The 10,810-nt window shown below is 40.1% G+C and overlaps 1 protein-coding gene across 3 annotated transcripts; it reads left to right on the top strand.

The window, feature by feature from the left end:
* The first annotated feature begins 87 nt into the window (after positions 1-87).
* Positions 88-10,188, top strand: LOC113570874 (mitochondrial inner membrane m-AAA protease component AFG3L1-like). 3 transcript variants are annotated; one of them, XM_081715333.1, is made up of 16 exons: positions 88-608; positions 902-992; positions 1,155-1,223; positions 1,304-1,419; positions 2,884-3,033; positions 3,960-4,016; positions 4,233-4,357; positions 4,701-4,968; positions 5,163-5,300; positions 5,525-5,678; positions 5,900-6,007; positions 6,486-6,611; positions 7,144-7,370; positions 7,611-7,811; positions 7,909-8,103; positions 8,493-10,188. In XM_081715333.1, the coding sequence occupies exons 1-16, from the start codon at positions 471-473 to the stop codon at positions 8,721-8,723; spliced, it is 2,394 nt and encodes a 797-aa protein (XP_081571459.1). In that variant the 5' UTR covers positions 88-470; the 3' UTR covers positions 8,724-10,188. The 3 variants fall into 3 exon arrangements, with proteins under 3 accessions (XP_081571459.1, XP_081571458.1, XP_081571460.1); XM_081715332.1 differs by having other exon boundaries at positions 89-608; positions 3,960-4,034; XM_081715334.1 differs by lacking the exons at positions 88-608; positions 902-992; positions 1,155-1,223 and having other exon boundaries at positions 1,304-1,397; positions 3,960-4,034.
* The last annotated feature ends 622 nt before the right edge of the window (positions 10,189-10,810 follow it).

Here is a 10,810-nt window from a genome sequence, read left to right as displayed (position 1 = left end):
TTGAAACCTTGGCTTAAAATGCACCCAGGTACAAGTAAACATGCTCATGACTCATGTAGGCGATACTTCGTGTTGGTGGCTGAAGATGAGAAACGCAATTGTGAAGTGTTAAGAAACCTCGACGTGCGTGTTCGCTTTATTTTGTGATAACGTCGAAGCTCGTAAGCCAATCATAGCTGGTGTTCCTTAAAACGTCACATTGTCGTTGTTTTGCTTTCTGCTGGAAAAGATAACCTATGTAATGGAGAGCACATAATATTACCATGTATATCCAATTTGTAGTTGTTGTTTTTTAATAGTTTTATACAATAAATAGTCATGTCTGGTAAGTAATCGATTGAGTATGTAGCAATGCAGTACGCTTGTTTACGTCGAGACGGCATAGGCCAAGTTGTTTACTAAATCCATAAATAGGCTACGGCTCCCAGCCTGTTTCCTAGTGGTTGCGAGGAAACTTTTGCAGCTGCAGAATGCTTCGGATTTTGCGCCTGTTTTATTCGTCTCTGGGATGTTTTAAGTTACGGACGCAAAACTGGAAAACACGGTACTGTGTGGGTACCAGTATCATAGCCGCAGCGCTGAAATACGGCAGCGGTGCTACTGCCAGGGTAAGCAGTTTTCGGTTTTCTTTTACCCACGGTCCACTACAATGCATTTGCCTCCGATTTTGAGTAACATCTGCAGCTAACACTCCGAGTTTGCCGAGGAACATTATTTCACAGTTCAATCAAGTGTGTGTCGCTGTTATGCTCATTGCCGTGTAATGTTTATTACATCGCTTCTAAGATGTTTATGTTTTGTTGATTTTATCAGCATGGCGTTATCACCTTATCGATGAAAAGAGCTCACATAAATTAGGTATCAGATTTTGGTTTACACTTTGTTAAACTTGTCTTTGCAGGGTTTCTCTTTGCATCAAGTGAAATTAAAATTGGAATCAAATGGAAAATTGCTACCACATTTAAGTGTCTTTTCAGGGAAACCTCCAAAAGGTAATTCTCATGTTAGTATAATGATCCTCACCCCTCCTGATACACAATTCAGGAGTGGTGGGGATTCAGTACCTTTGTTCAGTCAACCTCGCGACATGAATTTTATTGTAGGCAATTTTACTGTAAAACCCATGTCTACAAAATGTATTTGCACTCTTTCAGGATTTGAAAAGTTCTTTCCTAAGCGTGAGGGCGCTGCTGAGGTAAAAGGATCCGCTGCTGAACCCAGGGGTAGGTTTTCTGCAGCCATCAGTTTTTCATGCGGCTATAACGTTTGCTGTCTGATGCATACCGGTGCCCTTCTTCAACAGTGAGATCCAGAGAACCGCAGCCCCAAGGAAATCAAGGTGGAGCAAGCAGGAGAGGAAGAGCTGGAGATGAGGCTGGTGAAAAGGAAGATGGCAGGTGGTGGTCCCGCATACTGAAAGTAACTTTTAAATGTATTTTTAATAGAATCACAATAGCTCACTTAAGACAATAAGTCGATTTTTATTATAAAAAATCAGCATGAAACTAAATTATAAATAAATGTATTTAGTCACTCTAATCACGGAATGGTCTGAAGGGTGGAAAAAGTATTTTCTTTGATAGTTGAGGGAGATCACTTCAGTTTTTGATCACAGGACCACTGCTGACCATGTATTTGGATGGCAGGCCGTTCTAAACAGAGCGGTAACAGACACGGTAGTGGAGGAATAATTGGTATTGTGCTGGTACGAGTGTAAACAATGTTCCAATGATAGAAACAACAACATTGCAGGGCTTCATGCACTGATTGTATATAGCTTATGGCGGCCAGCCTAGGGGTCGCGACATGTTAGAAGCAGTAAATAAAGTTAACAAAAATGCAGAGAAGCATTGAAAAAAAAGATGTATTGTAAAACCAAAAATTTAATTTGCTTATTAAAAGTAATAATCTATCATTTTTATTTCTACTTTTGCTCGCAAAAAGTACAAACACCTACAAATGTGTTGCTTCCAAATATTCCACTGCTTAGGCTAAACATTTTTATGGAGTTCTGCAGTGAAATTTCACGAATCAGTCAGAATACGTCTGACATGAAACACACTCAGTGACTTCTTATCACATGAAACACACTCAGTGACTTCTTATCACATGAAACACACTCAGTGATTTCTTATCACATGAAACACTCAGGGACTTCTTATCACATGAAACACTCAGTGACTTCTTATCACATGAAACGCACTCTGAAACTTCTTATCACATGAAACGCACTCGGTGACTTCTTATCACATGAAACACTCAGTGACTTCTTATCACATGAAACGCACTCTGAAACTTCTTATCACATGAAACGCACTCGGTGACTTCTTATCACATGAAACGCACTCTGAGACTTCTTATCATATGAAACGCACTCTGAAACTTCTTATCACATGAAACGCACTCGGTGACTTCTTATCACATGAAACGCACTCTGAGACTTCTTATCACATGAAACACTCGGTGACTTCTTATCACATGAAACGCACTCAGTGACTTCTTTTCACATTAAACACATTTCTGTTTGAACAAAATAAAATAAACACGTTGACGTCCGTATACCTTCATAGTTGCTTTTTGCAAATTAGCAAACTTTTTTTTTTGCACAGTTGCATTGCTGAGATATTGTTGTTTTCTCTTCTTTTACTGAGATTACATTTACAGTTCTAGGTATTTGGCTAGTGTCTGTTTTATTCTATTTTTATAGCCTGCATCTAGGGTTTCTCACTTGCACCCTGCTGGAAATGCCATACCCCCTCCCAACCCTCCCCTCCCCCGACTTAAAACATCTTCCCGCATGCCTGCAGGTTGAACTGTTTTTGAATGATACAGCTAAGAGCTGTATATAATTTACACCCACTCCCCTTTTTAATTGTGTGTTAGGGAGACTTCTTATGGGATGTGAAAGACTTCAAGAACGTCATCATTGCAGGAGCTGGAATGTTCACAGCTTTCTGTTATTTACACTTGAGGGAGACAGGAAAAGAGATTTCTTGGAGGGACTTTGTTAATTACTACCTCGCTAAAGGACTGGTAAGAGAATTTGCTGTTTACACCTGAACTTCAAAATATTTAGATCTGTACACTTGTATGGAAGCAAATCTGTCTGGCCAGATTTTGAAATGTAAAAGCCTTTGCATTCCTAGCAGTAATTTGATTTTAATAGAAGTTATTTTTATAGAAATTGTTTGCCTCTGAATTCAACTCAGGAATTTTTCAGTAATTCATTTTCAGCTGAATTTTTCAATATTTACAAATTCAGAATTTGTTCATTCAAATAATTCTAATGACATATATATTCAAGTTGATGAAATTCAATAGACCAAATTCAGCTAAAATTCGAGTTTAAAGAAATCTAATTAAACATCCGGGATACAAAGAATAAGCAGTCGGATCTGTCTCCGATCATACCCACATCGTCAGTCAGGTTACACACAACTGTCCATTTGACAGCGACGCTTTCTTTATTTACGCAGAGTAGTTAGCTGAGGTTTGAAAGTTTTGCTTTGAAATGTATTATACTAAAAATTGTTCTAACTTTAAATGACTACTATGGTACTTTTAAGGTTAACAATTCATGGTTTACACGAAGAGTGGGCCATGCTTTGTGACATACCATTTTTACAGCACTATAACACTTTACCTTCCTTAAATCTCCAACACCACTGCTACCCCTGATCTTAATTACATTATAATCCAACTGGCAAAAAACTATAAAGAAGGTCTGAATGTTAAGTAACTAGGCTATTAAATTTCAAAATCTAGTGAGAGAGGTTTGCTTCCATATGCTTAGTGCTGTAGTACCCACACAATTTCACACTGTAACTAGTGAAGATCAACATGTTAATCAGAAGAACATGTTTATAGCTGTTTGAGAAATGCTGTAATCAGAGTATTTTGACCACATCTTTTGTGGAGGTTTATTATAATATTGTAATATGAATGCTCTTTGCCTGCAGGTTGAACGCCTTGAGGTTGTTAACAAACAGTATGTGAGAGTGCTACCTGCCCAGGGGGTAAGCACGTCAGAAGTGGTGAGTGGTTTGATGAGAGAGGGTGTGGAAAATGTATACAAACTGTATGTAACTTCACTACCTCCTTCTTTGTTTTCCATTTCTAGTGAAAACACTTATCTGATTTTTCGGAGCAGTTTCAAAACCAGAAAAGTTAGGTTCCATTATTGTCCATATGCATTATGTTGTCATAAGCCTGTACTGTGCCTTTCTTTGCAGGATTATGTGTGGTTCAGCATTGGTACTGTGGACACATTTGAGAGAAACTTGGAGCAGGCAGAGCGAGAGCTTGGTTTGAAAGCGCCCAACAAGCTACCAGTGATGTACAGAACTCAGATTGATGGGTGAGTACACAAGAGTTAACATTTGCCATGCACTGCATATGATTTGGCCTGTGAAACCAGGCTGAAGTGTCTGTAGAGCTCACTTTCAATCAGTTTTGATATTTTGACTACAGAGTTTCTTGAGATGTTTACATTTGCCATTCTATTAACCAAATCATAGATTTTAAGAGTCTGCACAACTTGCTTTTAATTTTATTAATTTGTACGTAGGCCCACTGAGGCCAGCGAACTCTTTATTCTAGCTAGATTTCTTTAGTTACAGTTCACATGATAGACTTTCTTGCTTGCTGCCTTACTATTTTAAATAAATAAGAGTTTTAACACTTTCCCCCTTTTTCACCAGGTCATTCCTACTGGCCATACTTCCAGCTACTTTGTTGGTGTGCTTGTTCCTCTCCGGCCTAAGGCAGGGTCCAGTGGCAGGAAGGCCGGCGGATAGGAGAAATCTATTTAGCATGTGTGAGTCCACAGCCAAGCTCCTCAAAGGCAATACCAACGTCAAGTTCAAGGATGTTGCTGGGTGTGAGGAAGCCAAGGTGGAGGTCTTGGAGTTTGTTAACTTCCTGAAGAACCCCAAACAGTATCAGGAACTTGGTGCCAAAATTCCAAAGGTAATGTGGTATTGTGTTATGTTGGCTATTCTCTTCAGTTAACAAAAAAGCAAAATTGTAAGATAAAAGAAACTGCTAATGCTTGGAACCAAAGACATATAAGGATGTATCAGGCTTACCTGGATCAAATTCACCAAGGTTTGTTCTAAGATTTGCTCCTTTTCCCTTGATTGTTTGTAATAATGTTATTATAGGGTGCAGTGTTTACAGGCCCACCTGGAACAGGAAAGACCCTGCTCGCCAAAGCTACTGCTGGAGAGGCTGGAGTTCCATTCATTACCGTCAATGGCTCAGAGTTTCTCGAGATGTTTGTCGGTGTGGGAGCAGCCCGGGTGAGAAATCTGACATCGTGGAGTGATGACATCGGAGCACCAGGGATAACTTGGTTTAGCTGTCCTATATAATTTTCTAGTATGCCAGTTTCCATGACTGCCACCATTTTTCTTATAACTGGCACAAGCTTATCACTGTTTTGGCATAGAAACACCTAAGATATATGGTCATTCATTTGTCTTCACTGACATCCCAATTTTAACCTGACTGGTAAATGTTGCAGGTGAGGGACATGTTTACCATGGCCAGGAAGCATGCCCCCTGCATTCTCTTTATTGATGAAATTGATGCAGTGGGCAGAAAGAGAGGCACAGGGCACTTTGGTGGGCAGAGTGAGCAGGAGAACACGCTCAACCAGCTTCTGGTGGAACTGGATGGTAAGTTTAAACTTCTGAGAAGTACCTTCATGCACAGTCCCTACCCTTGTGGTGGTGAGAGAATTCCAGAGTTGTAGATGTGTCAGACCTTGCATGTCTTTGTGTGTGTGTGTGTGTGTGTGTGTGTGTGTGTGTGTGTGTGTGTGAGATCCTAGTCACTTATTGTTAAACCTTTTCAGTTGGATGTCTGTTACCTAAGTGTGTTTGTTCTCCACTGCAAGGCTTCAACAGTAGCACTAATGTGGTGGTGCTGGCCGCCACCAACCGTGTGGATGTTTTAGATCCGGCACTTCTGAGACCTGGAAGGTTTGACAGGCAAATCCATATTGGTATGACTTTTTTCATAGTTTGGACTTTTCTAGTTCTATTGCAGACATGTTTGACTCTAAAGGCAAAATCAACTTTTAACCCCACAGAATAAATGTCACACCTCTTTATACAGACAGTTGAATTAAAGAGCATGCTGTAGCACAGTGCAGCGCAGCTGTGTTATGTCAACCGCTGTCAGTGTTATATGGGAATGCTGTTGTGGTGTTGTAAGTGATTAATCTGTTATTGCAGAGCTCTTTGCCTCCCGTTTAGTATAGCTGGCACAATGCAGCGTTCCTATATGTGATGTGGAAAATAGTGTGAGGAATTAGAGGAAGGGCTTTGGAGATGCTGAAAGTGCAGCTGCTATTCTTGGAGAGGTTATGTAAACGGAGCAGCTCTTGCGAGATTTGGTGGAATTGCATGTCCAAATCATCTGGGTGGTATAAAATCACTTTTTTTTTTTTCTTTCCTTTCTTGTTCCTTTTTTGAATACAGGATATCCTGATATAAAAGGCAGGGCATCCATCTTTAAAGTGCACTTGCGGCCACTGAAGTTGGATTCAAGCTTGGTTGAAGATACCTTAGCCAGAAAACTGGCTACTCTCACACCTGGCTTCACTGGTAAGAAAACAATGCTAGGTTTTTTCCCAGCCATGCAATTTCATTTTTGTTTTACATTTGAATTTTAAGTAGACCACCTATATATTTGTATCACTTTGACTTTCATTTTATCAGTGTTTGGGAGGTTATAAGGTCAGCTAAGTATTTATGTGTACATTTAAATGACCATCATTAGCACAACTTCTTATGTCATCGAGTGGTTGACACATGACGGAAAATGTGTTTTTGCTCGCTGAAAGTAATACAGAGAGCTTCTCTTCATCTCCTTGGTGCATGAAAGCTGATTCACCATCACATTACTTTTGTATATTGAAATTAATTTGCTGCTCAAACTTTGAGAAGAAAAATTTTGTGAAGAAAATTTGAGCCTCTATTACTACAGTCAGAAATCTTGGAGCATTGTGTCTTGACTACAATGGGCTCTAATTAGCTTTTTAAAATGGGTCAATACATTTCCACTTGACTGAACCATTGAACTTTGGCGAGTGTGACCACCTCGGCTTTGTTTACCAGCATAAACACCTCTCTACAGGAGCTGATATTGCCAGCGTGTGCAATGAAGCAGCACTCATAGCAGCACGTCACCTCAGTCAGGCAGTGTGCTCCACACATTTTGAGCAGGCTGTCGAGAGGGTGAACGGTGGGCTTGAGAAGAAAACCCAGGTGCTGCAGCGTACAGAGAAAACCACCATGGCATACCATGAGGCCGGCCACGCTGTGGTCGGCTGGTTTCTGGAGCATGCAGACCCACTCCTGAAGGTAAACACAGACACTGTCGTATCAAACACTCTGTCTTAATTTGTCATTAAGAACAAAGGGGGAGGTTAAATTTCTGAAGGTTTAATTCAGATCATGTTTGAATACCATTGCACAAGAAATATTGTTGGATAAGACTTGAAAGGAATGAAGGTATTTATTCCATGACAGGAAAGACCTGGAAAGACCTGGTTCGCGATTCATTTGGTGTGAATGTTGTGTTCTTACTCTTTGCTGTTGCAGGTGTCAATCATTCCACGCAGTAAAGGCCTGGGCTATGCCCAGTACATGCCCAGAGAGCAACACTTGTTCACGCAGGAGCAGCTGTTTGACAGGATGTGTATGATGCTGGGTGGGCGTGTGGCAGAGCAGGTGTTTTTTGGGCAGGTCACCACGGGCGCCCAGGATGACCTGAGAAAAGTCACGCAGTCTGCTTACGCTCAGGTAGCCCTATTGTTTACCTGCCTCCCCATTCCATTTGCATTTTCTTGGTTTCTTTTGCACAACAATGTAAAACCTTGAGTTTTTTTGTTTATTGTAGGTAGTTCAGTTTGGAATGAGTGACTCTGTGGGCCAGATGGCATTTGATGCTGCACAGCAGGGTGTGCTGGTTGTGGAGAAGCCCTACAGCGAGGCCACTGCTCAGCTTGTAGATCAGGAAGTGCGCTCTCTCATCAGCCAGGCCATGGAGCGCACCCACCAGCTCATCACAGAGAAGCGAGAGCTGGTCAACCAGGTAAGGACACCATGGCAGAAAAGATATTGGCGAACAAAATCGTAAATGCAAGGTGTGTTTTAAATATATGCCTACATGGGCCATTCTGATCTAGAGCAGTTGTGTCCATATCATTGTATGTAATGAAAGATGTATATAAAATTCATCCATTTATCTGATGCTTTTATGCAAAGGGACTTACAATTATGACAGAGTACAACTTGAGCAATTGAGGGTTAAGTGCCTTGCTCAGAGGCCCAACAGTGGCAACTTGGCAGTAATGGGGCTTGAACCAGCAACCTTCCAATTAGATGTCAAGTACCTTAACCACTGAGCTATCACTGCCCCCTGCCCATTGTGCAATCAGTTGCGGGTGCATTCTACCTAAATTCACCTCATTCAACTCATAGGTGGGGAAGCGTCTTTTGGAGAAGGAGGTTCTGGAAAAAGCAGACATGATGGAACTTTTAGGCCCAAGGCCCTTTGAAGAGAAGTCTACATATGAGGAGTCTGTGGAAGGAACTGGGAGTCTTGAAGAAGACACTAGCCTGCCTGAGGGCCTGAAGGGCTGGAACCAGGGTGGGGATGGTCTGCAGCAGGAAGACCCCTCACTGCAGAGGACTCACCCTCTGTACCTGTAGACCTGCTGGAGATCTGTAAAGGCCCAAAAACCTGCTCTACCATATCAACAACTGGAGGGGAGGGCTGGAATCCAAAGATTGTGGTATTCAAGTGGTAGGATGCCTGCCCATCCAAATATGTCAATGTGTTTTAACCAGCCACCCTGTGGATGGAAAAATGTGAATAATTCTGAACAATAGACTAGTTGGCATGTTTTACTTTTCAGTCTTGTGGTGCTTGATGATCTAGGCAGTCGATATTTGTTTGTTTTTTTAAAATACATTTTCACTCATATGATTGGTTAAACCTTGTTATTCAAGGCAAGTGTTACAATTCAGGCAAGTTAAGAACATACAGGTAGAATTCTTTAAGGTGACATTTTCTCATCAACCAAAAAAGCTTAAAGCACTGTGATGAAATCACTGCTCTGGACATCAGTTCTGAAACAGCTTGAATATAATTTGATGGAAAAGTATATGTAACATAACTGTTTCTTAGTTACTGTCTTTTTTATTATAGGTGACCTTTTTGTTTTGTTACATGAATGCAATTTTAATCAATGAGGGTTGCTTATTAGTTGGTCAAAACAGTTCTGTTTCCAGGTCAATATTGGTTGGTCTCTTCCTCAGCCATCAGCAAATGCCTACTCTTCTGTTGCCCTAAGGCTAAAGGAGGTGCCTGTGATTTGTGGTGGTACTGTTAAAGCTGAGTCTTTATGATGCCTTTATTTCACTAATATGACATTGTCTCCTCCTTTATACAGTTAAATCAATTTATATATTGCATTGTTTTTTAAATTCCCCATTTAACAATGAAATTTGCAGAACTAAGGAGTCAGTGTTGGAATGTGGTCTCAGGTCTTGTTTTTGCAGGAAGACACATTTCCTGCGCAATGGTAATTCAGTCATCTCAGGCATGAATGGTGATGATACCTGTTGCAGAGTGTCAACTGAGAGCCTCTCTGGTCCTGTACAGACAAATTTAGAAAGTGCTTGTTCCTGTAAATGTACAAATGGTCACCCCACCTTCAGCCATTTCCTGTGTGTTTCTCTCAGGAATCCTGAAAACAAGATGTCTCTACCTCACTGCGGCACTCAGGCACTTGATGCTATCTTTAATCTTATAGAATCAGTTTCTACTGATGTATTTCATGCTTATTTCCTATAAGCCTCAGAATCATCAACTGCAATTGATGATTTAATTCTTTTAGGACATTGCAGACATGGGAAGAGTTTTTATGAGAGCATTACATTTGCTTTAAGGAATTATATACAAAAAAGCAACACTTTTACTCTAAGGACTGAATATAGGACTTTTTTATCAAGACAATTGGACTTTGCAGGTTGTTATGGCTTTGTAGAACAGTATTTTGTGTGGAATTACCCGTTTCAAATACAGTACATGGAAATGTGAAAATGCAAATGCCATGCATTTAGAAAATGTTACTGACCATTTAAAAGCATGCAATAAACACATTTTAAGGCATGAAGTTTCATTATTTTCCTTTGGCCTTCACAGATGTGAAATACACTGATTACACTGGACAATGATGATTTTTTTCTTCCTGCAAAAAATATATTTGTTATGCTGAATCCAAATATGTTTTCAGAGTTTCTCTATCATCCATAGTGCTTTTGTTCCAGTATACTGATGTCATTATATATAATACAGGAAAGTAGATCCCCTCTGTCAGACTACTGCTGGACACTGAAGAGGAACGTTCCAGAATCCAAATATAGGCAAAAATCATATATTCTACATTTTACAAGTACATGTGTACACATTTTAAGTGCAATAACAATCTAATTTATGAATAATATATAATTAATGTAAAACCTTATTGCCCTATCCTTTTAAAAACCATATGTGATGGAAATATTCTAAAAACATTTGAATTCAGCATAAAATACTATAAGGACCATCTATTTTAGTTTGGGTAGCAACATAAAGTTCAGACTTTGTTGTCATAGGGGTCCTTAATGTGGGTCATAGACGACATTAATGTGTAAAGTTGACACTGTTCGTTGTGACAGTGTTTATGTGAGCGATATGAAACACATTTACAAATATATGTGCCTGTGCTTTGTATCCATCTGTATAACATATC

Source organism: Electrophorus electricus, chromosome 6 (assembly GCF_041902795.1).
Source record: "Electrophorus electricus isolate QZ-2024a chromosome 6, ASM4190279v1, whole genome shotgun sequence".
Classification (NCBI taxonomy): domain Eukaryota; kingdom Metazoa; phylum Chordata; class Actinopteri; order Gymnotiformes; family Gymnotidae; genus Electrophorus; species Electrophorus electricus.
The sequence above is the reverse complement of the archived record's forward strand: the minus strand, read 5'-3'. Positions and strand labels throughout refer to the sequence as shown.

Bases quoted from the DNA above. Each gene is read 5' to 3' on its own strand.
- LOC113570874 (XM_081715332.1), top strand. From the start codon at position 471: ATGCTTCGGATTTTGCGCCTGTTTTATTCGTCTCTGGGATGTTTTAAG. The intron at 993-1,154 runs GTAATTCTCATG...GCACTCTTTCAG, and splicing joins TTCAGGGAAACCTCCAAAAG to GATTTGAAAAGTTCTTTCCT. The intron at 1,224-1,303 runs GTAGGTTTTCTG...CTTCTTCAACAG, and splicing joins ATCCGCTGCTGAACCCAGGG to TGAGATCCAGAGAACCGCAG.